At 45.4% G+C, this 27,642-nt stretch overlaps 1 protein-coding gene across 1 annotated transcript in view; it reads right to left on the bottom strand.

The window, feature by feature from the left end:
• The window catches only part of MEI1 (meiotic double-stranded break formation protein 1), a 40,460-nt gene that overhangs the window by 12,250 nt on the left and 568 nt on the right, over positions 1–27,642 (bottom strand). Inside the window, exons 2-22 of the mRNA XM_086745538.1 lie at positions 27,435–27,558; positions 24,610–24,660; positions 22,631–22,704; positions 21,870–21,975; positions 21,084–21,287; positions 19,699–19,829; positions 19,092–19,206; positions 18,149–18,265; positions 17,565–17,664; positions 14,946–15,080; positions 14,303–14,417; positions 12,638–12,753; positions 11,440–11,581; positions 10,714–10,825; positions 10,015–10,075; positions 9,016–9,113; positions 8,065–8,239; positions 7,807–7,954; positions 6,965–7,237; positions 3,227–3,392; positions 984–1,088 (exon numbers count right to left, since the gene is read on the bottom strand). Coding sequence (XP_086601664.1) covers positions 984–1,088; positions 3,227–3,392; positions 6,965–7,237; positions 7,807–7,954; positions 8,065–8,239; positions 9,016–9,113; positions 10,015–10,075; positions 10,714–10,825; positions 11,440–11,581; positions 12,638–12,753; positions 14,303–14,417; positions 14,946–15,080; positions 17,565–17,664; positions 18,149–18,265; positions 19,092–19,206; positions 19,699–19,829; positions 21,084–21,287; positions 21,870–21,975; positions 22,631–22,704; positions 24,610–24,660; positions 27,435–27,558 — 2,668 coding nt within the window. The remainder of the gene's footprint in view (positions 1–983; positions 1,089–3,226; positions 3,393–6,964; positions 7,238–7,806; positions 7,955–8,064; positions 8,240–9,015; positions 9,114–10,014; positions 10,076–10,713; positions 10,826–11,439; positions 11,582–12,637; positions 12,754–14,302; positions 14,418–14,945; positions 15,081–17,564; positions 17,665–18,148; positions 18,266–19,091; positions 19,207–19,698; positions 19,830–21,083; positions 21,288–21,869; positions 21,976–22,630; positions 22,705–24,609; positions 24,661–27,434; positions 27,559–27,642) is intronic.

Below are 27,642 nucleotides of genomic sequence, written 5' to 3' on the forward strand. Positions count from 1 at the left end.
GGGAATGAAGGGGGTGGCTGGGGCAGGGAGAGAGTTGTGTTGAAAAATACAGAGCATAGAGCAAGAGCAGAAGGAGCTTGTGACTCCTGGGAGCAGCTGAGCTGTGCTCTGAAATCACAGCAGCTAAAAAGGGCTGGTATAAAGAGGACATGCTTCTTCCACACCCCCAGTTCCCTTGGCTAATGAATGTCTGAGAAACATCACTTCTTTACAAGGGCAAGACAGGCAGCCCTGAGACATGGAACAGTTAAAATTGAAGGGGATAGTCCTTCAAAGTCTGCTGGAGAGACTTTTAATCAATTTGTCAGAGCAGGGAAGAGATGAGAGGATGGATCAGCTGAACCTCCCTCTAGTATCTATTCTTTTCTCACAGCCTGCATGAACCTCCAATAGCCAAGTAAGAGGAGAGAAGTGAACAAGTAAAGATTACCACACAAGACAGAAGGTCATGGTATGGTGAGTAAACAAACACAGCCCACTCTTCTATGTCTCTGGGGTGGAGTGGGCAAGTCCTGCAGCTGGTCAGGACCCATATACTCTGGACTCACAGTCAGGGAGAGCCCAGGTCCACTAGGCTGCTGGTCCCTGATGGCTGGTTCACGGGACACCCCTGTGTGTTAGCAAGTGTGGATGGGGAAGGATGTTTCAGGAAGCACATCAGCAATACCATCATGTGCCAAGTCAACAACAGTTACAGACCCTGAAATCATGTCACAGCCAGGAGAATACTTTGGTGACCCTGTGAGGTTTCAGACAACAAATGTATTGTAAAAGCAAGAGGCAGAGAACCTGAGTTTCGTTGACTGAACTGGTACCAGGGCTCTTTACAAAGCTCTGGCTATGGAAGTATCTCAAAGCAACCATAACTAATGCAAGGTACACCTTTTCTCAAAGGACAAAGAGCCAGCCCCTAATAATCTATTGGAACAATTTAGAAACACAGATCAAAGCCCCCCTGGGAGAAGACAGATGCACAGACTCACCCTGGTGAAGCAGCTTGAAGTCTGTGCTGTCCAGCTCCCTCACACCCTTGCTCCGCAGCTGCACCAGGAAAAGGAGGCTCAGCAAAACAGGCAGGTTCCTGTTAGCTAAGAAGGGTGCAGACAGCTTAGCTTGCCAGTGAACTCTAAACTGTTGTACCTTAAAGCATGCCAAGAATTGTTAGTTTTCCGGCTCAGGAATGAGGGTGGGCTAGGGGAGGAAGTCTTCCCTCTTTACACACACACATGCTCCCAACTTAATTCTCATCTTGACAGTCCCCTCTGGATCAGGCTCTCTTTCTGCCTCTGCGGACTGGCCTGAGTTACACATTGGATCCTGCCAACACTGTTCTAGGAACAACTAGAAAAGAGGGGGGAAACGGAGACTAGGGTCTTTTACACCCTTAGCGAACCGTATAAGGGGTATGGTCACCACACATTCAAATTGACACCTCTAATAATCTAGAAGTCACCAGCCCTTTGCAGACTGCCCTCTTCCCATCTTGACCATCACTGGCAGCCCGTGGTTTGACAGCAGCCCAGCACCTCAGAGCGTTCAGCTGCACAGCATTTGTTCTCCAACATCTTGTGAAGCCGGAAAATGCTGTCCATCCCATCTCACAGGGCAGAGCAGAGACATTAGGGGCGAGAGCCTCACACAGCAGGTCTGTACATGAGGAGAATGGAGCTGCTCAGATCACCAACTCCCCAGGGCAACCCCCCTCCCTAGTATATTTATTATTCTGGAGCACTGTAAACAGGTAAAGATTTTGCACTGTATATAGCCATACCTACAGCAAGCAACTACTGCCTCCAGAAAATGTCTTCACAAAGGCTCAGGAGTTTTCAGTTTTGAGAAGGAAACATTTACAGGTGTCTTTAATGTTAACATATTCTTGATGGAGTCCCACTGTCGGGCCTTCTTGTTGTCTCAGAGCAGGCTACTGTTTGAACAGGGATGCAGATCCCCTGGACTTATCTGCCTCAGACCTCACAGAGAGCTGCCTGTGTGCTGGGCAACAAGCAAGTTGTGTCTCCAGAGTACATCTGGTGCTCAACTTTCTAGACGGGGCTGCCAGTAACTCAGCTAACGACTTCAAGATGCAGTATGAAGAGGAGCTAAGGATACCAGGCATAGCAGAAGGGCTCTAATCTTGCAGAAGCCCCTGTAGCCCAGTATCCTGTCTCCATTACCAGTGGTCTGGAAGAATAAGTCTGATTCCCGCAACAGGAAATGGACAATCTACCTCCCCACAGCCACTAGCACCCTTAGACCAGTGACAGAGGGACACCACAACTCCAAATCTGGACAATTCCAAACTAGATCAGATCTAGCAGATGCCAACATTGCGTGCTCTATCCATAACCTCGTAACCCCATGCTCCACCATGCTGCTGCTTTCAACCCCTTTCTTCTCCAGGCTACTGACTTTGCTGGAGGTAGGGCAAAAACACTTTCCCTCTTGTTGCTTCCATCCCAAATGCTGCACAGCAAAACACTCCAAACAGAGCAGGGCTATTTTAAGTGTCACCGGCCCTCTCAGGAACAAGCAGGAGCTGTGCTGGGCCCCAATACCAGGGGGGCAAGGACATCCTAGCACTGCTCTCTTTTTCAGTTCAAGCTCACAGACTGCTTTGCACAGCGCCATTCACAATGGGACAACAGTCCCAACTTCACAGCCAGGGCTAGTAAGGAAAACAGAGAGACTTCCCCCAGTCACAAACCTGCTACATCTTCGATAGATTTAAAAGAATGATGAGATCTGGTGATACTACAGTTCGTGTTTGGAGATCAATAGCATGAATGATTCAAAAAACCTCTACTCCTGATCCCTATGCCCTGGGAACAGAGTGTACTCAGGCACACCAAGCTGTTTGTCACAGAGTAAAGGCAAAAAGGAGGATGTCTTTCAGTCAGCAGTTGAGCACCTGTTCAAGCTGGGAGATTTACCAGCACAGCTCTCCACTTGAACACTTACGACATTATAAGAAAACCTTACCTTGGTTTAACAATCACAGTTTGAAGCCAGAACAACCTCAATCAGAAAAAGACAATCTCACTTCAAAACAAGAATCTCTGGAGAAGGAAACTAAATCAGCACAGTTCTGTCCGTAAATTTCCTCACATAGATTAAGTATTGCAGCTACATCAGCAGTTCAAAAACACTTTATCCCAGACTGCACCCCTTCAGCCACATACCCTGCTAGCTGATCTTACAGCAAGACCAAGTCACAGAGGGGAGTCACCTTGTAAGGAGGCTGAGCTGCTCTCTACCAGCAGCTGCTGCAGGATCTGCAAGAACTGACTCCGGAGGAGGTCACAGACAAGGACATCCTCATTTCTTTCCAGGAAGGTCCTTAGAGTCATTAACACCTTCCAAGCCACCTCCACAGAGCTTGAGCAGACCAGGTCCTGCAAAGGAAGAAGCACACACATTACCTTTCTGCCCTGATTAGGCAGAAGTCACTGCTATTTAATACAATTATGCTAACCTAGTGCCTTGGGAAACAGCCTAATAAAGCATCGTTCAGATCAAGTATGTCCTGATTAAATGGAGAACTGAATAAAGCAGACGGACTCTCATCGGATAGGCACCTCTGAGTAATATCATTTTAAAAGAATGCATTTGGCTATGTAACTCCCATCCAGCACACAAGCACGGGGTAACATACATTTAAGGCCAAGGTTTTAGACAAGTGAGATCCTAAAGCCAGGGTCCTGTTTCTAAGAGCACAGAGCCTCTGGCACTTTGGCCCTCCTTGTCGTTTTGAAAAATCAGGTTGCGTATAAAAGATGCCTACCTAAAGTCAAGCTTATGAGTCAGTCCACAGTTACTCATTTTCTAAAGGCTGGCAGTCTTGTATCTGCAGTAGCAACATAACAGCTAAACTGCATGAATCGTACATAAACCAGACAAGCAATCACTCAATCATGGAAAATGGAAGAGTCGTGTACACAGCATTCAGCCCACAAGCCTGCTTCTTGACTACAGAGCTCTGTCTGGAGCCTCTGAGTTGAATTCCACAGCCAGTAGCCCTAATTGGGACATACTTTCATTGTTAAGGGGTTTAACATTAAATTCACCTGCACAGCATGTACAGATGCACTTCCATAAAGATCAGGCAGAAAATGCCTGGTAGTGCTGACATAACATGACCATCTCAACATATATTATGGCAGCACTACCTTTCCTCTTCTCTCCCAGTAGTCCTGGCTACTGCATTGTAAACGGTACAGCTGAAAGAGGTAAACAGAAAACTGCTCTTAGCAATCAAGCCTATAGCCTGCCAGGACAGCCTACTGCCTTTTCCAGCAGCCTCCCACTATCACACAGTAGTCACGCATCCAAGACTGGGATGATGGAGAGGAAATGCCTGTTGGACTCCATACCCAAGGAAAGCAGTTGAGGTAATAACAGGCTGCCTGGGCCAGAAAAGCCTCTCTAGTTCTGAGCCTGATTCCTGCCCATATCTGAGACGTTCAGGAACAAGGGGCAGTGACCTGCCTGCACAATTGGCTCCACTGATATAGATCTGCTCCACATGACATTCAGGAATGTAATCTAACATCAGTCAGCCCACCTCCATTCTCTGAGAGAGCAGCTCAGATCTAGAGCATGGAGAAGACAAGTGAGACAGGGTGTGATCACGACCACATTCACCCCCAGATGAACACACACAGCGCAAAATGGCACTAACTAAGGGCCACAGCCTTCCTGATCCTGGTAAATGCATCACTGTTAACATCTTCCTTCCTGCTCAGGAGCTCAAGGTCTCAGATGAAGCCAGTAACCATCTGTTCTATCCAATCCAGACAATTATTAACAGCAGATAAGCAAATAAATCATCCTTGGAAGGACATTCATTTTTGTTTCACTGTACCGTGCAGAGGCCTTTCCATTTTACTAGTGCATTCTCAGGCTGAGGTTATTCACCTCATAAGTTTTGTTTACATCTGACAGTATATTTATCCGAGGACATTGCAGTGTTTTATTAGCCCATCTAAATTCAGATTGATTATGCTCTTCCCCAACTGAAAGGTGAATTGTCAAAGCCTGTGATTTATTACAACTCACTTTAGAGCCCAGGATAGAGCTAAATTAATTTATTTCTGCCACAGTGCATGGCAAGACAGAAAAGGGAAAGCAGGAACGCTGTACCATTCAGGGAAGGAGCCACTCTTTCTCTTTCACTTATTGACAGATCTGTGATGTATACATCTGCTTTAGTTTATGGAGTGATAGGTTCCAGAACTACTGCCAAAGGTAACAGCGTAGACAAGTCTCATGGGACACTTCTTCTTCTTAATTTGTACTGATACATCAACTCATTGATCACTTTTACTAATGCTCTGCAATGGTATGTCACCAACGGATGTCACCATCTACTCTGCAATAGCACCCTAACCATGTGTCCTGGTTCTGGCTAGGATAGAGTTAATATTTACCTGAGCTGGGTGGAGAACTGAAGCTGATAGCCCCTATGGCTGGGATAGTTAACTAATTAGCTAACAGCTGGGGTTCATTTACCCAAATTAGCCAAAGGGCTATTCCATCCCATCTGACATCATGCTCAGTATATAAGTGAGGAGGGTGCTGAAGGGAGTCTCCCTGCTACTTGGAAGAAACTAGGTGTGGAGATCTGTTGTAAGCTATTATACTGTATTTGTATTCCATCACTGTTTTGTTTTTTTCTGTCACTGCTGTTAAATTTACTTTTTGTTCAATCTCAACCCATGTGTTTGGTTTTTTTCTTCCGGTTTTCTTTTGTTTACCAAATCTCCTCCTATTCTCTCAGAGAGTGGGGGGAGTAAGAGAGAGACTGCATAGTCTGGTCCCCATCGGGGCTGAACTACGATACCATGAAAGAACTGCCTTACGCAAGAGCCCTCCAGTCAGTCATGTCAGTAACCTGCGATATTAAAATCTACTTCATAGCCTCTTAGATCAGAACAAATACATGCCAGTCTGTAATGCCTGACGGGTGCCCGTTCAGAATCAATTGCTTCTTCACTTTCTGCTGATATGGGTTTCTATTCTCAATGATACATAGTTTTAATTTCTCTAACAGGCTGAAGAAGAAACATCACAGCTCTTAGCTTTTGCCCTTACAGGCAAATCTCATGTTCTGGTGTGGAAATGGTAGCAAGTATTTATGATGTGACTGGCTGAATAGTCATGGGATAAAGCAGATACTGATGGGGAGGGGTGACAGGGCAGGTGGGAGAGGTGGAACTGAGAGAAGGCCTCTGAGCAGCCATCAGGACCTGGGTTCTGTCATAATTACAGAGGTTAACGGAGCTCATTACACTAGCTAAACACAAACACATTAGTCCTGCTACTTCAAGGCCCCTTTCTCCCCTGCGCTGGTTAACTTTCCCTGTCCCAACATTTTTATTTTATCTTTTAAGAGCAATAAAAATGTGCTATTTGCAGCCCTGAAAACTCAAGAGTACTGCAAAAATCTCTGACAAGACTCTCCAGTCAAAACCAAACAAAATTATAAACCCCAAACAAACAGAAAGCCATGCCCTCAAGACCTGATCTCTGCATGCTGCTTTTTCAATGTTCTTTGTTACTCATACCCTTCTCATCTATCAGTAGTAAACCACTGCTCTCAAATTAGCAAAACAGCTTCTTGAAAGGCTGCCACAGAAGAATCTGGAGTCCTCAGCTGTATATCTCGATGGAGAAAGGAATGGGGTTTTTCATGGCATACATCAGCAGCACCCTTCAGATCCCTTCCTAGACAGCTCTCAAAAGATCACTTTCTATCACAGTGGATGGATGACAGAGAAAAAGCTGACACATACACACAGTCCCATTTTCCATATCAGGCTTCCCTGGGAGGTGGAAGTCTGCATATACACATACGGGCCCTTCTGGCAGAAGCCTTGGCCTCATAATAGCACTAAGAGCTTTAAGAACCAAGAAGCCCCCTAAATCAGGGCCAGGAAAGAAGCCTGTCCCTGTGAAAGTCACGTACCAGTAAAATAAGTAAAATGCTGGAATTGCTCTTCAGAATGGGAAGTAATGGGTTAGCACTGTTCAGCTGATCAGACACACCAAAATCAGCTTCTTCGGTCTCAGTTTGCTTGCAGTCTCCCCAGGAAAACCAAAGTTGGAGGACTTGGTGTCCAAATCTCCCCATAAGTTCAGGGTAGTGCAGGAAGAATTTCAGCAGAAGAGGACTATGGACATAGATGAAGCTCAGATCTGGAAGATTGTCCAGGATCCTCCTTATGGTACACAACGACCTCTGGGAAGTGCGTGGGAGGGAAAGGGGGAGGGGGAGAGAGAACAAAATAATCACTAGATACTGAATATCCATAAGCTGAAGTGATGAGAGTTTACTGTGAGAAGCAGTCACACTGCCTTTTAAGTAGGCAATCAAATAGATCAGTTAAACATCATTTTGTGAAGCCCATTTGCATCACAAAGGCTAAGAAACTTGTAGGCTTTGTACAGTGCTCAAAGCTGTGCAGCAGCAAAGAGCCATATGGGAACACTAGAAAGCCTGCTGCAGAGGCTGTAGATGTGTTCAGGAGACCAAAGCTATGAAATTTATTATATTCCTTATGTGAATTCACAGCCTATCCAACGCATTTACACTTCCCACACATACACAAGTTTATTCAGTCAAATCTATGTTCCCTAGTGGCTTTTCACAGTTAACTTTCCAGAGTGTAGATGCACTGCACACTCTTCACTCATTCACCGCTCACCACCTATGCCAAAATACTTTCTGCAAGAGGGTTGACGGGAGTTGGGAGAAATCTTAGTTTCAACCAAAAGAGCTCAAGAGGTAGGAATGAAATCTTCTTTTACCAAGTCCAGGGCTTCACCCTTGTCCTGACAGACAGCAAGGAGGTAAAGTGCAGCTCTCAGTATGTATGGAGGGGAACAGTCTCCATGGTCCTGTGCCGATAGGAGGAAATTTCTTACGGCTAAAAATAGCTCTGCTTCTGGGACAAACCTGCATTCAAGGAGATTGGAGTGGAAAAAATAACATTAGACATGCCTTACCCACCTACACATGCTATGTAACGGCTACCAAACCACTTGCTTTCTATAGTCTTGGCTCACCTGTCCCCAAGGGTGTAGGCAAAGTATGACAGTAGTATGAAGCAGTGCTGGTGGCTGCAAAGCGACTGATCCAAAGAGAAAGGCTCAGGGGTTTCAGCCAGGAGGAGAAGGCTTTCAGCAATAGTGTAGTTCAATTGAGGCAGACCCTTCTGCAGGAGCTCAGACATCTCTTGCTCTAGAAGCAAAAGCAATATGAGCAGGCAGGCAGTGATGAGGAATGTCTACAACAAAGCAGAGTGGAACAGAGGGATGGAAGCAACTGCTTGCCCTAACTCAAGCACATAAAATTAGGGAAGCTCCTGATGTAGGAAATATCAAAGCCAATCTACTACCCTAAAGTTTGCACACAGCAAGCGTACTTCTATGATTTGGCATGAACTGAGGTGTGAGACTCCATCTAACGGAGACAGCTTTGAGGATGAAAAGACACTTCTGTTTGAGGTTCCCAGCTAGTTGCTGATGCTGCCTGTATGGTGACCAACCATTGCCAGTGGGAAAAGTGGTTTTTGTGATGCAGAAACGTTAATCTCATTTATTTGAGACTTACTTATTATGGAAAGCTACAGTATAGACAGGAAAGCTTTACAGAGTATGCCAGAGGAAAAAAAATACCTTAATCTGCAGATATGGGTGACTACGCAGCAAGTAATATTCTTTCAATTAAGCCATGCACAGTTGTGCTAATAAATGTCCCCATGCAAACAAAACCATAGGCAGATGAAACACATTCATTCAGGTAGGGTTCCAGACTCTTTAAAAGGCATTCTCTGCATGTTATCTCCTCACTGGACCAGCTTAAAAAACAGCTGGGAAATAAAAATCTCTAAACAGAGCTTATGTGTGTCCTCCTTTCCCGCCTCCTTTGTCTTTTTAAAAATTATTTTTGCACCTAAATAGAGAGTGGCAGGGCCTCAAACTAAATGAAGCAATTTGTCTCTTTCCGAAACTTGCCCTCCTGAGAAGAAGTTCTCTCCTTCTCTGTGGCAGAGTAAAGGCTCAGGCACAAACTGCAGAGGAAGCTGGAACAGGCCTGATTCAAGGCAGGATTACTGTGAAGAAGAGCAGAAAGACACAGTGAAGAAGGCTACAAACATCCCCTTCATACTTCTAATATATATGGTAGCTATGGTGTTCCCACAGATTAACAATATGAAGAATGCCAAAACGTTCACTAAAAGGGTAAGAACAGCTCTATTTCCAGATATTTTTCTCTCTCCTATGATTTTCTTGCAGACTAGGACATAACCAAACATCTTTGCACTGTAACACACCATCCTTGGTGCCCCATGCTGACGTATTCAGAGGCCTAGATCACTCCCCCTCCCACACCATTCACAGGCACAAACATCCCCACCCTCAGTTCCACAGTGGTAACCAGGACTAGGGGTACTGTATATTTTGTTTACTCTTTCAATGAGATGTAGTCACGGGAAAGAGGAGGTAAAACATCTCTGCAGACCCACAGAGAGTCTTCCCTAGAAATCACAGCCTCTGCTACACAGAAGACCCTTTGCAACGTCTGCTGTTGAAGTCTTCCTCCTCCCTCCCATTTCTTATATGTTATCACACCACCAGGAACAAAGATAGTAGTAAGATGTGCCTAAGAAGCCAGAGCTCAGATGGAAGTGATGCTACTGTTACTTCTTTTCAAAACACCCACTATTTGACTACTCCAAAGTCAAGCTGCTTTATCTCTATCTGCACAGCTCACGACAGAGCGCAGAACTCTCACAATGCTGTGTAAATCCACCCACCTGCTACCTGACTGCTTCTCCCTTCTCCCATATCCAGCTTTTCCACTGTCAGTTACCATTTACATTTTGCAATAAGATACAACTACTTTTGGTCTTCCAGTCTCCCACTTTGCCTAATCAGGTGCATTAGACAAGGCATGATCTGCTTTCCCATCTGGAAACTTCTGACTCACTCACAGTACACAAATCACAATACCTTTGTACAGAGCAAAATCTGGCCTTCAGCTCCAGTGTCAGTGGGATGAAGGAGGAGGATGCTAGGCAGAAAGCAAGACAAAAATATCAAAGGAGCACAGAACATGTACAATAAGGGAAAAGAGTAGGCAGGTCCCATAACCATCCCCACGTATCTTCACGCAAATCTGCTGAACAGGGCAGGCCATCTTGGTAAGAATACATTTGTTAGGCTTTCTCTCCCAAAGCAAACTAGTCCAAGTTTGGTTTGGAGGGGAGTATCTGAGATTCATTTGTTTTCTCAGGGGGAGAAGGGAAGATTTGCCAGCTTCACATGTTTAGAATAGAGGAATTCTCTACATCACCTCTCTGATGTGTGAAGAGTAAGGAATACAGAGAGTAAATAGGATTTCTACATAGTAAAATCCCACCAACAATTCCAGCATAATCCCTGTCTACAGGAACAGCCAATTCTGAATATTCCAGAGGAAAGGGTAAAGCCGACACAACTTACTTATCTAAAATAAAATCTGTCCCATCATCATTGCTAGACCAAATAACTTTTTCATCCTGTGCACTCTATTCTTACTCATATAAACATGTAATATAATCCTCCACATAAAGTCTCGTTAAGCTCATTGCCTCAGTAATATGCAGTAGCAGCAAGTTCCATCAGTTAAGTTAAGAGCACAGAGAACATGATCCCACACTACCCCCATACCCAGCTTTTTGGAGAACTTATTCCGCATGTTTGGCACCACTGTAAAGAGAGTATTAAGTGTTGAGATGAAAACCTCCATCAGTGATGGGCTGACAGCCCTTTCCAGGTAGTTCTGTGGAAAGAAGAAACGATCAGGTGCATGATATGCAATAAACACTGAAAGCTGCAGCTTTCTTACGGCCTCCTGCCCACCTAGAAAGTTAGATATCTAAATCCAAAGAAATGGCGTAACAGTTCTTCTACCAAAATGCCTGGCAGCAAGCACATAGGCTTACAGAGCACTCTGAAAGCAACTAACACTCCCCTCTGCCAACGTTATCAGCTGTGCTGCTTACTCTGCAAGACATGACATCAAACAAGAACCTTCTTCCTGATTCCAGCTCGCAACCAGTTAGGCCTTGATGCACAGCAACATTACTGCCCATATTGCCCTGGAAGTACCACTCTTACGGTCAGACGGCTAATTCTCCAGAATGGCCAACAACATACGCTTAACTGCGGCTGACTCCAGTAACACTTAACACCTGCACTTCAGCTTTTTATTGAGTGGTGGCAAACACAGGCATTTAAGCTCTCTACAGACCAGCCCTGAACTGTTTGGAAGAGAATGATTCAACTCACTCTTGTAGAAGATCCCTGGACAATTTCTCACAGCCCATTAATTTTTACCCAAGTTCAATGAGCAAGAACCAGCATACTGATTCCAGGTTTCAAAAGAAACCCTACCATGACCATGGGGATGCAGTGACTGTCACAAATCCTCAACAGGAATTCAGAAAAGTTGCTCAGGGTATCCTCGCTCTTGGAGTTGGGGGCAGTGAAAGCATTCTCCTGGGCCATGAAGTCACTCTGGAATTCCACTGCTAACCTAAAACACACAACAGATAGCAGAGGAGAGAGGAATTCTCCTCACTCTGTAAAGGAAGTCAGGAGATAATACATTTCCATAACAACTTTCACTATTAAGGACCCCATAAACACTTGATGGGTTAGAAACACAGGAATCTGGCAGTCACACAGAGTTACCTCTCGAGCAAAGCTATTAAAAGTCTGCAATGCTGCACAACAGTGCAAGTTGGGAAAAGAAGACTTAGCTTCTGTTTAGAAAGTATCTGCTGTGGGAAGCCTTAGCGTGGCAAGACTAAAGGTTCTCAGCTAGGCCAGAGTGCCTGAAGCACAATACAGCAAACCTCGTGAAAATCAGCCAGGGGACCATTCAGCTGATCTAAAAACCATGACAGAACCTGAGTGCCCTCTAACACCACCCCGAGACACTCGGTCGGTGCAGACAGGGACACTTGCTTCTGACTGAATTATCTCAGCCAAGCCAACTGCAAGAGATGCAAGGCAAAACAACTAAGTTGGCCAGACTTCCCTAACAACAGATCCAGATTGATACACAAACTTATCTACCATTGTCTGCTATGCAGCTAAGGGTAACAGACGGCTCTCATCCAGCGAAACAGGAAAAGCTGGTGTCTATAAACCCACTCACAGTAACAGGTCACAGACATGAGCAAATCCAAGGCCAGCACCTCAAGCAGATACACATTTGTTAAATGGTTAACTCCCTCCAGCAGTGAGACCACATACCCCCAGGGCACAGGAATATGCTTTCACACATACCTTCCAACAGTTTTTACATTGTCAGTAGTTTTGGCTAATTTTCAAGCAGTTCCTCAAAGACATGAAAAAAAATGACAGCTCCCAGGGAGATTTCTTGGGAGACACATACAAGTGTCACAACATTTTCACTATCACTACATATCCCTCCTTCTGTTGTTTCGCTGACAAGCGCCATGCATTGAACTCACTTGTGACATTTCAGTGGTGGGGTTGGGTAGAGGAACTGAGTTACAAGGATAGGAGGATGGATGGACATGGACACGCACACTACCCACCCACCCCCCTGACTTGTCCTCACCTGCAAGCATTTCTGAAAGTTTCCAAGGTGTTGAGCAAGAACTGGCCCTGTCTCTGAGGAACTCTGATGAGACTTCTGTTTGCTGGGTGACTCTGAGACACTGAGAACAGATCACCCTGCTAAAGGAGGGAAGTCTTTAAAATCTTATGGTCACTGTCGAAAAAAATAGCTTTCTTCTCTGATATCAGCACCAGAAGGAACAACAGATTTCACTTCACTCACTTCTTTCACAAAACTTTTTTTTACTATTGTGCTTTCCCCAGGGAGGGTAGAGTTACAGAGCTTTTGTGCTCTTCCTAGGGAGGACAGAGTTACGGAGCTACTAGTTCTGCACTGCCCCGTCTTTGCAGTCTGTATTGCCATGCTTTGGTCTAAACTGCGTTTTAAACAGCTCAGCTAACGGAGCTTCAAACACTTCAGGGAAAACTTGGTATTTTAAAAAACTCTTTCTTCCAGTTACTCTTCAGACAATGCTGAACAATTCCTCTCCTTCCTCAGCACTGAAATCTTAGAAGTTCTCTACTTTGGCTCAGATTTGTAAGCAACTATCCATGTACTAGCTCTTGTTCCCACACAGCATCCTACTGAGTTCAGCTATAAGCCAACTGCAGCGTCAGAGTTAATCATTTGCCCAAAGTAGGAACCACCTGGAAATCAAAATCTGCCCCTTTAAGCCTTAACCTGCTGTGGTGGTCTTCTCCCAACACTACCAGAGGAGGGCATGCGACACATTGGTGCCTGGCAGTTCAGGACTCCTTCTCCTCATACTGAGATACCTTAGTACGGGTACAATCATTTCCCCTTTTCTTCCTTTAAAGACATCCTGGATGTCCTTACTATTTGCCTAATGTCCTTCCTGTGAAGCTCCTTATTCTGAACGGGACACGAAGCTCTGTGTGTGTGCAAACAGACTGACCAACATCTGCCTATGGAGCAGAAAGCAGCTCTGCCTTCTCCAGGTAGAGAAGACAGACATCTAGTACCACAGAATTTGGCCCTAAAGATAGCGCATCAGGCATTTGGAGCTCTGGTACTCCAGCAAGACACTCTTGCCACTGCAGGCGTGCAATCTAAACCTACATGGCTCTAAGCCTAGAGCAAGAAGGCTCAGCCCTTGCCATTTTGCTAGCCATCTCTAATGGTGGTTCTCTTCAGAAACGCATAGGTACCAGCAGCAAAGCGCACTAATTACACATTCTGGGAACAGGAAAGGGTTTGCAGTGCAAAGAGTGGCTAGCAGCTCCCTTGCTGAGGCATCACAGTCCATATATGACAGCCCTCTTTGTCTGAAGGCACAGCAAGAGATGTCCATTGTCAAAAAGGTAGATTGAAAGATGTAGCCTACAAGGTGGGGGCCTGAAGAAGGGGAAGTTCAAATTACTTTGGAGTACTGTACACATAAAGAGAGTAGAGCGCTCAAGTGGTGCCCCACAATTCTTCATTGATTTAGAAAGACAACAGTCACCAGCATCCATCTTCAGCTACTTCAGATTAGCACAAAGATTAGTACCATCCTGAGGCATGAAGATCAAAAGAAACACCAGAGAATCCAACAGCCGTTGGGTAAGGGGACAGAACACAGATACAACATCCACACAGTATGCTAGGAGGATCATTCCAGTCCTGCTTGGTCCTGCCAACAGGGAACAACAACTTTTGACTTACTGCATGCCTCTTGCTACTCTGTGGTGGGGATAGGTCAGCACATCTCTTCAGCACTGCCTCCAGCAGCTTCTGCAGCTCTTGATATGGAACAGGAGGGGAGCTCAGATGATCCTTCCTAAACAAGCGGAGAGAAAGACAGCATGCACGTTCCCCGCTGGGGACATTGCACCTGGTAAGGAACACCAGCAGAAATAACTGCTCCTCTGACAGCAACATCCCATTGCCACTTCTTTCCAGCACAGCATACTAAGGTGACAATATCTGAACAGTGCCTTCATCCACACCCAAACACACCCTCACTGCATTCGCTGTCCGTTCCCACTACAGTCAGGATGCATATGACTGTACAGAGTCTCCTGCTTGCTCTTATTTATCTGGATGGGGCACAGAGTGACAAAGCCACAGCAGCCGCAGTACGAGCCTGTCTGGGACGCTAGATCCTTGCTGCAGCAACTTGCTGCCCATCACAGCTCCATTGCCCTGGCAGTCTTCTGAGGCAGGTGGGAAGCTAGTTCTGCTGTACCCACGCCTGCCTCAGCCAGAAGTCCCACTGCAGAGCACGCTCACCCACACAGCCACAGGGGACCAACATGGTATCAACAGATCTATCTAAAGAAAAGCCTGCAAACACTTTCCTGCCTACCTCAGGAAAGCTGCCACAGCTCTCACAGCCTCCAGTGCCACCTCCAGCACTGGGCAGTTCACTGTCTCCATCAAAACATTGATGGCTTCTATACATACACTTCGGTTTGCGAATAATTTGATTTCCACTGGCTGCCTGTGAAGAGAGTAAGCAAGGAGAATATTGTCAGTGTTAAGTATCTGTAGTGCCCTCCCCTCATTTCACCAAATGGACTGCTGAGCCATGCATTTCAGTATTCAGAGCCAGCTGCTCTCAAGGAGGCAGTCTCAAACTTGAACAGGTGGAGAGTTTGCTACAGAGAGTGAACTTCAGCAGGTCTGGAGCCCTACTATGATGAAAAAAACCCACAGCGTGGACAACTGTGTGACTGCATCAGTGAACACTGACATGAGAGGAACAAGAAAAACAGGCTTTGCAAAATACAGTGATCTCTCTCCCTAGGACTTTATACTGAGGCCATCTGCTTTGGCATTTGCAGGTTCATCTGGCAATTCATATTTCTGAGTAAACAAGCAAACATCACCATCCTACAACAAGGATGATGCCATGAGAATGGCTTCTCTCTCCATCCTATAGCACTTCTAGTGCCAGATGCTGCAAGAAGGAGAGAGACTTCCATGAACTTGAAAAGTAATCAGGAAAATAAACATAATGCAACTGTTTTGACAATTCTTCTTGATAGTGAGTATTTGATCACTATCTGATCACTTTGTGGCCTAACAGCTTTAAGCATGCAGCATGAGAGCACGGAGGGATGATAAGGCATTAATCCCATTATTGGACAGAGCTGTGTAAATGGCAGACTGTGTTCATTTGGGTCAGGTAGATTTGGGAAGGTGGTGGGGGAAGACAGGCAGCTACATGTGGACAAGCGGCACTAACAGCTTGCCAGAGGGTCGCTCCGAAGTGAAGCAAGAAAAGCAGCACAGTGTGACAGGAGCCAGGCTCCCAAGTGGAGCCAAAAGTATTCCCTGCTATTCAGTTTTCACAGATGTGCCTGACTAAAGCAAGCCAGAAGCACATGCTCCCATGCACAAATGGGAAAGGAAAGTGAACTTCAGTAGAAATTACATTAGTAGCTCAGCTACGGGGCAAAAAGCAAACAGAGGCAGAACCACACTTCTTAGTCCCTCAGTGGCATGAAACCCAGCTTGGCAGTCACCGCACGTTCTGCTGTGAGAAAAAGCCATGAGGTGGGTAAGGCAAGGAGAAAGTCTTGTGGAACTCGGGCACCAGGAGCAGCCTCTGGCCCAAGCTGTGAGTGATGCGCTGAACCCCCAAACTGTTTCTACTTATACTGTAATTCCATTAATCCTCTGTATTTCCTTTCTTTAATCGCTGACCTTCTGAAGTAAAACATCAGGAAAAAAAGTCTTCACTGACTCATGCAGGGAGGAAAGGATGGAGGAGTATTGCTGACTCATTCAAGAGGCACAAACCCACTTGCAATATGGTGCACGATGATGTCTTCGGGCCCGGGAGAGAAGTGTGAAGGACAGCACTCTTGCAGCTTGCCGCAGTCTCTCATCTTTGGGCCCCAAACTGTGCTCAACACTCTGGTTGTGCTAGAAGAGACAAGGGGCACTCCAGGGAGAGCTACCCACCATTCCTGACATACTGCCAAGGGGAGCAGGATGTCCTGCTTGGATAACACCAGAGTGTGGGGCTTGCTTACACAAGTGAATCCAGCTGCAAGGAAAAACCAAGAGGAAAGGCTCCAGGATGAGATCCCTTTCTCGACTATGAGATAATTTAAAACAAAACATCATTTCTAAGGCGAAGCTCAGAGAAACAGAATGGGTGTGCTAGAAAATGAGAGCAATTGCACAGAGTGTTCTCTTTGTTTTACAAGCATAAACGCTGTAATTAGTGTTTCCCACATCCTGGTTTCTCTTTTTGACAGATCCCACACTGGCATCATCACACTCTTTTAGCACTGCTGCTTTCCCTTCTCCTTTTTACCCTGCCATTTGCTACAAAATCGACTGTGACATTTCCCAAATTCAGCTCAAGGGCTCTCTTGGGGGAACTAAGTGGCAAAAACAAGACTCTGTCACTAGCATGACAGGACGGGAATAAGATCATAGAGGCAAGAACAGGAAGCACAGAAGCAAAACAAGCCAGGGTATGTTATTCCTTAGCAAAAAATAAGAGGAAAAAAGTGACAGAAGGCATTCATATTTCAGCCTAGAATTTGGTTTTGCTGTTTGAATTTAGCTCAGATGATAATACAAGACTAGAAGCCACGGAATTTACATGCCCTGTTTTGTCACAGAAGTGCACTTAACAGGAGCTGGCCTGCTCACATACAGGTGGACTTTCCTAGCGTTCTCTCCTGCTCTACGTACAGCTGAAAGGAAATTTCACCTTCCAGACTGGCAAGGAAGCAGGAAGAAGCAGATATACTGGTGGATGCATGTGCAAAGAGGACAAGCTAGGAGGTTCGGTAACGGCCATCAGGCCCTTCTTCACAAGAATAAGGGAGATGCATTTGTTCAACACCATCTTTCAAACATGAAGGAGCAGAGGGTGTAGGTAATTGGTCTCAGGCAAAAGCACAACCTCCATTTTGGGGCACCCAACCCTGCCTATGCAAGCCTGGTGGGGGTACTCCCTTACCGTTTCAGTATTTCAGTGAAGAGCAGGAGCCCTTGTTTGTGCACCTCCACGTTGCTCAGCTGCAGGACATCTTGGAGACTCCTCAACAGAGATTCAATGCCTGCACATATTCAAGAGAAGTCACAGAGAGGGCTTTATACACCCCAAATTCCAAGGTGGAAGCAAAATTAATTTTTAAAAGGAAAGAACTACCTAAAACTGCTGAGTGTTCACTCAGCTCCCTGACAATAGGACCCAGCCTCCACTGCTGGAGGTAAATCCAGAAGAATAGAAGGAATTTAGCCTTCCTTCTTAAATCCACTCTTGGCATGTCCACAGAAACACCTAACAGTAACTTAGGTAGTGTCAGTCATGATAACTGGTTATTATAACGAAAGCACGCTCATTAGGAACTCATCAGGACAGTGACACTGTAAATTTAAGCTATGTTGGACATACAAACACGTCTGATAGGCACTCATTTTCAGTCCTTGATCCATCCTGACTGGAAATTGTGATTGTGTGTAAAGCATTGAAATTCAGCTAGAGGCACAAATGCCCACAGTATTATTGCAGTCACTCTGTCAGAAAGGTTGATGACTCACCATAGACTGTGTGACACTTGGAGAAGAAAAGGCGCTCTTCAGTTAGGAGGAGCAGGCAGCAATACACTGACCAGATGATAATTTCACTGTTGCACAAGAGACACTCAAACAGGAATTCTGCAAAACACACACACCCCCATACACAAATAAGGTCACCCTGGTAAGAGGCAGTCTGCTCACAGCATGGCACGGCTGCTCATAGAACAGAGGAGAGGAAGGAGGAGGAAATAAGGAAGCACAGCAACAGCCACAGGGAGGATGCTTGTATTATGAAACGGCAGGAACAGAGAATGGACTGGATGCTTGGGGGAATGCTGGTCTTCAAAACAAGGTGACTGGAGAGCAGAGTCCCACAGGCAGGCATCTTCCCAGCACAAACTCAGTAGGCAGGAGCTGAATTGTGGCTCTAGCCTTCGGCACAAATGAAAAGCCAGAAAGCAAGCTTTACTACAGATGCAGTGATCTTCTCTTTTCCTCAGAACTTTTACATCTCCCAAAGAATTTGTAAAATGAAAGCATTTCTGTCTTTTGGGATTACAGAGAAATAATAAATCATCTCCCACAGCCACATTCTAAAGCAAAATCCCAGACCAAATTCTGTGCAAACTTACAATATTTAGTGGGATAAGATGGAACCCCAGACTGTTTAAGCTTGTATCTAAGGCCCTGCAAGAAGGACCTTGACTTCAAGGACTTGTCCAAATTCTTGCTGTGGAAACTCCATTCTGTCTGTTGACAGCTGCTTCTACACTTTCAGTTGAAAACTTACTCTCCCCTTCTATTCCTAAAACTACATTAGCCATTTTTACTGGTATAAAATAATCATCACACACATTACGCCATCAGTGGATTTCCAAGAGCCAGACCAGCTCCTAAAACAAAATAGCCCTGGGCTGCTTTGATACTGGGAGATGAACAATAAGATGCTACTGCATTTCTTCACCTGGAACATCCGCATGGATAAAAGCAGGAGCATATCTGCTGGGAGAGTGAACCAGCACTGCAGCCACACAGTGAGAACTTGCTGCCTGTAACATCTCATCTCTGGTCAACAAAAGCTGTTGGGAAACAAAAGTCAAAATGAGCGAGGAAGTCGACTATGAAGATATGAGTAGGAAACAGTTTCCTCTACATTTTAAAATCTAAACCATAAATTAAGATCTCTCTTTTGGCAAGTATTTCATGGATTAAACTTGCTAAGGTAAAACACTGGGCCAAATACACTCAAAAAATGCAAAATGAGAACCACAACAGAGAAGACTATGAGTAAGAACAGCTCTGCCTCTATGCTTAGTCAGGCTGGCACTGTAAGTGCTGTATCAGACCACAAGTGTGAGTAAGTAAAATCAGCTGAGGCCAGGAGTAAAATTTCCCCTCTCCAGGATGCAGGAAGGAACAATGAGGTGATCTCTGGGGGTGTCCCCATTTCCCACTGCAGCCTCTATTGCTGGTGTTGGCAACGGCATACTCAAGTGCCTCAGATAAAGATTCAATACAGCCCAGCAAATTCTTCACATCTACCGACAACTCACTGCTACTTCAGCAATCACCTTTTTGAGAACGAGTGGCAGTGGATTTTCTCCTTCCAAAAAGTCAGGGTTCTCAGACTCCTCCCCTGTCTGTGAATTATTCATAAGAATGGATACAAAATGGTCAGATTTCAGCAGCTCCTTTAGCAAACCTGCAAAAGGAGGAGCAAGAGTGAGCACCACACTGGGCATAGCAAAGGTTAAATCAACACAGGAGTATTTACAGCCTAAGACTTGTTGCCAGCTTCCTCCCCTTTCCTGCACTCCTAACAAAGGCCCTCACCTCCAATTTAGGGAGCTGCTTCTCACCGTGCCCCCAGATACTGCCATGATCCCCATGTCTTGCAATGCCTTGTTGCTGATGTTTTTTGCTGGGTCTAATCTGCTCCCTGTGCCTTCTCAGAGACATGCATGTGCACTGGTATGTGATCTCAGGAGCACTCTAATCGCACTGTCTTCTGTGCTCCAGTACCCACCCCTTAAACTGTTTCTTGGGAGAGCTCTTGACTTGCATTTTTCTCCAAGCTATAGCCAGTGACCCAACAATAACCAGGTATTTTCCCTGGAATACTTCCTAGAGAACTGGCATTTATCTTCCCCTTCAACTTTCACAGGCTTGTACTAAAACAGCTGTGTTTAGCTAAAGGATATCCACACACACAAAAAAGCCCTCAGTATAAAAGTATAGAGGACAGGTATTGATGCAAATCATCAGTACAAATTCACAAGGGGTATCGTCTGAGCTATCGTCTGAGAATTCTGCTTTCAAAGGTACCATCATCCATTTCTAGTAGCTGAGCAGATGATCTGATGAGCAATCCAGTTCCCGTTTACTTCCCACATGAAAAAAAGAATTCCCTGGATGGTTTAGAAAGAAGCAATGTCAGAAAGGCTGAAATTGTGCTCCCCAGCAGCAGCTGATACGTGCAGTTGGAAGCATAATTGCAAGAAAGCATCACTTCCAAATTACCTTGCTAACCTAAATAACACGATGCCCCACATCTGAAGACCATATTTGTTAGACTCCACCATCCCACTGCTCTACAAAATCCACCTGTCCATGCATAGTGTTTGCATTTGGACACTTTGAGGAATGGTCTGTTCTTAGGATGAAACATCAGATTGAGACAGGCCAGGCCACAGTGCAAACTCTGAGGAGACTCTGAAGATTAATCAGCGCTAGGCAAACGCGGGGCTCGAGGGACAACGGAGGGCTGGGGGAGCTCAGCAGCAGGTCTGAGCCATTTAATTGCTATGGAGTAACAGAAAGGATCGACTGCTTCAGACAAGCAGCAAAAAACTCCTCTAGGAAGCAGCCCAAATTGGAGCGTCTAAACCAGCTCAGGATTTCTTCCTCATGCTAAGCCTTCCCTTTCACCTTGCAGTTTCTCTCAGCAATGTCTTACCCAAACAGTTAACCTGCAGCTCCTTTGTCTGCGCACGCCCCAAGGTATTCAAGAAGAGAGCACACAGCCTGTCTTGGAAGTGTGCTGAGAGCCGTTCTGTGCCAACAGGAGAGGAGTACAGCTTGCCATACAAGTAGCAGACAGCAGCCTTTACACCTTCATTTGGGTACGTCAAGCCCACCAGTAGATAATCCACTAAATTACCTAGTGTGAGGAACAGAAACGTCAAACATTCACACCAATGAACTGACTTTTTAAAAGCACAAACCCACTTCCCTTAAAAACTTGCAAAAGCCCACTGGACAGACTGGTGTATGCAGATGAATGAACGCCACAATTAGGTGATTTGCTCACCACCATCTGTTCCTCTGAGCAGAGGCTACAGGAGCTCACTGTTCAACATATGAAGATTCATCATCCCAGCTACTTCCACAAACTGCTAAGCTTGGTCAGCAGACCCTCAGAGGTTGGACCAAGGAAAGAAAAAACTAAATGTATGTTGCCTGTGAGGAAGACCCACCAACCCCAGTTCACAGAGGCTGGTTTAGCCAGGCTGGCTAAGAGCACAGTGACAAGCCTGCTACGCAGGTACTGACCTGCAACCCAGGAGGCCTGAATGCCACTCTGGACAGGCTTCTTGTGTGACCTTCACAAATTCACACAGGGGATAGGGGAGTGCATGCATGTACATGTGTACGTGTATGTGCATGTGTATGTGCATGTGCATGTGTATGTGTATTAGGGCTGTGACTACTACCCTCCCGTGGGGCATGACACATTACTCACTGTGCTCTACCACCAGTATATCAGCAAAGCCTGGGATGGCATCTGCCAGCTTGCCCAAGAGAGTGAATGTGGGTAGGCTGCCTCTCATGGTAGTTGCTTTGCACAGCTGTAGAGGAGACAGAGAAAGAAAACATTTCACTGGTGAGGACGCAGTTCAAAGGCAAAAATGCACCCAAACCAGCAAGCTGTCGGTGACCCTCCAGAATAGAATCTTCTCCTAAGCTAGGTCCTCTTCATCACTTAGGATAAACCACAAGAAAACCCTGAACACACCACTAAGTCTTCAAAATGTCTTTAATCCAAAAAATCTCTTGCTTGTTTTCCTCTCTCTCCGTTCCAGCTCTTACATGAGCAGATGAACCAGCTGAACTTCTTTCCACTTTCACTACTTCCCAATTTTTTGTACCCCATGCGACCATCACAAATTTAGGAATCAAGAGAGCAAGGGCCCATGGCATGGGCTGGGAAAGCTCCTCATATCACTAAAACAGTACAGTAGGAAAAGAAGAATCTGAGGAAGCCACACAGCTTCACCAGAACACCAGGAAGCCATATGGCTGCAAGGCATCATGGGAAAAATAGGAAAACTCCAGGATAAACACCAACACTGCCAAAATCACAGAGGAGCTGGCAGTAGGACGTCCCACTGCAGCAGATCCTGCATCCCAGCACAGTAGCTGCAGTCTTGCAGAGCCACTCATTCCCATCTCCTCAACCTCTGAAGGACTGAAAGGAAGGGCAAGGAATTCATCTTCACTGACCTCTTTTTGGCTTTCATCCAAAATGCAGCGTAAGTACTGTTCTGACTTCAGCTCCACTACAAGCCGCACCAGAACTAAGCAGAAAAAACAGGATCAGTAATTCACACTCAAGAGCACTCATCTTCCACAGGGCTTTAGCAGACCAGTGAGCAAAGAGCTTAGAAATTAAATGAGCACAGAAGTGCTGAGAGAAGGGTACCATCGGCATTCCCAGTACTATTAGTTCTGATAACCCAGCCTGAGCTCTCTGCAGCAACATTATAGCAGCCCTGTTCTAGCTGCACTACAAATCATGCATGGAAATGAACTGCAAGCGAGACACAGAGCACCAGGACACCAAATAAACATAAGGAACCAGGAACAGAAGGAAACAAAGCCCTAGCTTAAAAGCATAAAATTTCTGGTAATTGAATAGAGCAAGTTTCCTACAGTATGAGTACGAATATTGGCCTTTAAAAACTTATCTTTCCAGAGAACTTATCAGAACTGAAACTGCAGAGTATCTTTAGATGCAGACTGAGAGCTCCTCCTACAGCTGGTACTGTCCCCGAGGTAACAGTGCAGCCCATCAGCCATTCCTTCCCACTGCAGTTATCCCATACAACTCGCCAGAAAGCAAGGCCCCAGTCACCTTTGTAGTACCGTTCACCTCCTCAGCCCCAAGCAAGGGCTGTTATTCTTGGTTCACTGCAACTTTAAGAACTCTATCCGCTCTGTCCTAACAAGAGGAACTAACAAGAAACCGTATTTACCAGGCACTGGCTGCACATCACCTGGGGTTTCCCTAGCAAAATCACAGGAGAGTTGCCAGATGCTGGCAGGCTGCCCCTGCCTCCACACATATACTAGACGACTGATTTCAGGAAGCAAAGTCCCTCTCCTGATATTTTTAGAACCTGGGCACCTGAATGTTCAGCAGATAAAGGTCTTGACAATAGCCCCCTTACTGAGACTCTGCGCAGAACATCGTTCTGTAGGATCTGATAGGGCTGGTTTGGATGTATCTTGCTGTCACGGCATGACTCATTTGAAAAACACACTCTTTCGATCTGTATTCTAGGAAAGCATCGTAAAAAAAAAAAGAAGCAGAGACTTCTAGGATCACCATCTCTTGGTATATCCAGGGCAATACTGGAGGTTTATCTAGGAGACCTACTTTAGCTGAAGAGCTACACATCTCAACAGAGACATATCTTGAGACAGGTGATTCATAGATGGTTTAATGGCCCTTTCTTGCCCTGAATTCTCACAATCTCTAAAAACTTTCAAGACTTAGGTAACACTAAGATGAAATTTCTCTGTTTGAGAGCACCCATCTCTCAATAGACTGGTAACATGACAGAAAGACTTCTCCCCTTTTCAACACCATTTCAAGCAAGTGCCTGAAAACTGAATTTCCTCTGGAAGGATCTGGTCACACCTCCTTTCATCTTTCATGACTGGACAGGAGGAAATTATTGCATATCACTAGACTCAGCAGGGATGCCCAAGGTTAACTGGATTGCAGAGATTCCTTTGTCAGCTCTGCAGTCATTTCCTTCAAATTTCAAACTAAGGACTGCTCACAAAAAGGAATCTGCACTCTCCACAGGTAAATCCAAAATACTCTCTGTACTGAGGAGAAAGGAGTAAATCCCAAAGCTCATTGAAGCCTACAGGAAGATTTCCATTTGCTTTGAGACTTCGGTCAGGTCCAAAGATGCCAAAGATGAGGCATTGTTTACCACTGTCACCAATCTGACACTAAATTCATGGCACACATAGAACCTGTGAGAGAAATGCCAAGTATTTAAATCTGCACACACTCCCCTGCCTCCAAATACTGGAACAATCTGCTCATCACTGTTGCACTGACAGAAAATAGATGCTCTTCCCAATTCAAGCTGTGCAGAAGCTGAGCATCTCACTACAGTTATCAGACAAGACAGAGTCTCCCTTCACAAACTGTCAGTAATTGAGACGTGGCATCTGCCTCTCACCTTCTACAAAGAGGTCCAGGGCACTGCTGTCTTCCACAGTATGCAACATCCCTAGAAGATAAACCACAATCAGTCATGGAACTCATTCTGGGTTGTGACCATCTGTGCTGTAATGCCTTCTTGCAAAAAGAGCTGCCAATTTTTTTCAGAACTGTTTGGTTTTCCCCGCTTCACGTGAGACCAGCCTGACTTTGTCAGAGGAAGGTGGATACCCTCAGGGAGTATTGCAAGAGGTGCCTCCATAAGCAGGACACATGAAGGCATTTGGTTCTCCTGCAAATTTTTCATGCACTGTGTAGTCAATGGCTCCACCTATGTAAGTAAATATGTAACTGCTACCATCGCCACATCTCACTGTATGCATCCAATGTTATACATCCGAAACAACACTCCAGAATGACAGAAGTTAGAGCCCAGCTTGAGTTGCCCTTTCTGTCCTCCATTCATACCAGTCATCTCGAACAGTCTTCTCTCTCCACAGTATGGAAAATCCCAAGACCAAATATGAACAGCAGGTTTAAAGCATATGGAAACTATTCCAACGTTAAACTGAACCTGAAAGCATCACGCCACAAGTCATGCGTGCAACAAGAGCGTAAGATTGTTGAGATAAATTAAAATAAGCCACTGTCTCACTCTAGTACACCACAACAGATGAGAAACTCTACCTCCCAGCTCCTTCCAACTTCAGATACCTACAGCATCAGGCACCTGGTTCAGATCCCCACTTCTGCCATACCAAACCACTTGTTTCAATGTACTCAATCAAATTACCTCCCCTCTCGGGACTTCATGATCTCTCAGAAATTTTACCAACTAAAGCAATATTATGGCACTGCAGATGAAGAAATTATTTCCTGCCTCATCTGCTCAATCCTCCTCTTTTGAAAAGATTTGCATACAGCATCGGTGAACATTGCAATAATAGCTGCATGAAATTCAGGCTTACCTGAAATTCACCATCTCCTCATACCTAAGCTCCACACTACACCTCTGTTCTCTTAACCCTCTTTCTTCTGCCTGGGCTTATCCCAATATTCTCTCTCCAAAAAGGAATGTATTTTCCTGAATTTACTACTAGTACATCTAGAATCATAAAATCATAGAACAGTTAGGGTTGGAAGGGACCTTTAAAGGCCATCTAGTCCAACCCCCCTCCAAGGAGCAGGGACATCTCCAACCAGATCAGGTTGCTCAGAGCCCCGTCCAACCTGGCCTTGAATGTTTCCAGGGACGGGGCATCAACCATCTCTCTGGGCAACCTGTGCCAGTGTTCACCATCCTCATTGTACAAAATTTCTTGCTTATATCAAGTCTAAATCTACCTCCTTCTATTTTAAAACCACTACCCCTTGTCCTATCACAACAGGCCCCACTAAACTTCCTCCACAGAATTGCTCAAACCTGGGTGGGCGTCCCTCTTACACTCTTGCACCAAATGATCTTTGGTTCATCCAGGCTCTATCCAATATGTTCATGTCATTGTTTGTAGCCCCAGGCTTAGACTGGGATTCCAGCCACTCTAGGAATTACACCAAGTATCGTAAAATCCCAAAGTTGTGCCCAAACCATCCAATTGTAAAGCTTCTTAAAGAGAGACAAAATTATTACTTAAAAGCAGGCAAGAGCATTGAAATGCAAGCACAGCTTCCCTGTCTTCTGGGGTATTTCATGTTAGGGTCACACAGTGTAGGACTGAATTGGGCATAACCACCGCTCCTTCCACATCTGTACAGGATTATGTGCGCATCAATAAAAATTTTGTGCAATGGAGAGAACTAAACCTGCACGAAGTTCTGCTTCTAACAAAGCTTCTCCCAAAACATGCAAAACACAGTTTGTGCTGGGAAATCAACTGGGAAAACACCGTTTGAATTATTCAGTGTGTCAAGGCAAGGAAGGGGCTTGTAAGTCACTCTCCCCCAAAGAAAAGAATTATCTGTGATGTGCAAATGAGATCATGGAATTAAAGGAATCCAGTCTATTTGCTCTTTGAAGGCACTCACATTCAAAGCCTCCACCTTTCTCTTCCTGCTGTATTGTTCCCTCACTTAGACCATTATTTCTTCTCCTTCACGATTTTAGACAACGTTTCAAAGACCTTTCTCACAGCACTGCTATGCAAACAGAAACCAGTAAGAGATGTTCAAGATCACAGCAACTCGTTACTGGAAAGGCACTTTCTGACATCCTACTGAACACTGTTCCGCTGTGAGGCTGACCCACCAGAAAGAAGCAGGTACCACAGTCCTGTAGCTACAAGGATTTCTACAAATGTAAAGTGATGGTGTGAAAAAAAAAAAAAAAAGACTACATAGATTTGTATTTTGCACATTTGGTATTAAATCCTGCAATACTTTTTTAAGCTCACTCTTTCACGTCTGTATGAATCTTTATATAATGCCACAGTTCAGCAAGACGAGAAAGCACTGAGGCATCAGACCAAAATGGAGGGCATTGAGGGAAGAGTCACACGCCAGGCAGCCCCAGTTCTCCAGAAGGACTTTACAGATTCGCCAAGATACTTTGGAAAATCGCAAGAGCTTTATGGACATGCCAGTCCTGCTCCTTGTGGAGTAAGGAAATTAATTAACCTATTCTAAATCAAATGACAGGCAGTTTTCCACGGGGACTAGTTACACATCTAACACAGAACAGCGGAAGTATGGAATTGGGTATATTATTTAGCTTTTCTGGGGTTTGTTTTGTTTTGTTTTTTTTTCTTCAAACATGGAAACTTCACATGTATACCTCTATTGAAAAAAAAAAAAAAACGGTAACTGCCTTCTCCCTGCTGCTGCGCTGGGCCGCAGCAGAGCTCTTACCAAAGAGAGTTCCTATCAAATGAAGGCAGACCCTCTCGTCCGGTGCCAGCAGCTGGACGACCGGCAGCGCCTGCCAGGCCAGGGCATCCCGCAGCCGGGAGAGGACGTGCTTCTTGCGCACCAGCTACGGGACCAGAGACAACAACAGCCGGTGAGCGCTCAGGCCTGAGCCACCCCGCTGCTCCCACCACCCTGGGGAGGGGAGAAA

The sequence above is a fragment of the Chlamydotis macqueenii genome, chromosome 1, assembly GCF_036417535.1.
Source record: "Chlamydotis macqueenii isolate bChlMac1 chromosome 1, bChlMac1.mat, whole genome shotgun sequence".
NCBI classification, from domain to species: Eukaryota; Metazoa; Chordata; class Aves; order Otidiformes; family Otididae; genus Chlamydotis; species Chlamydotis macqueenii.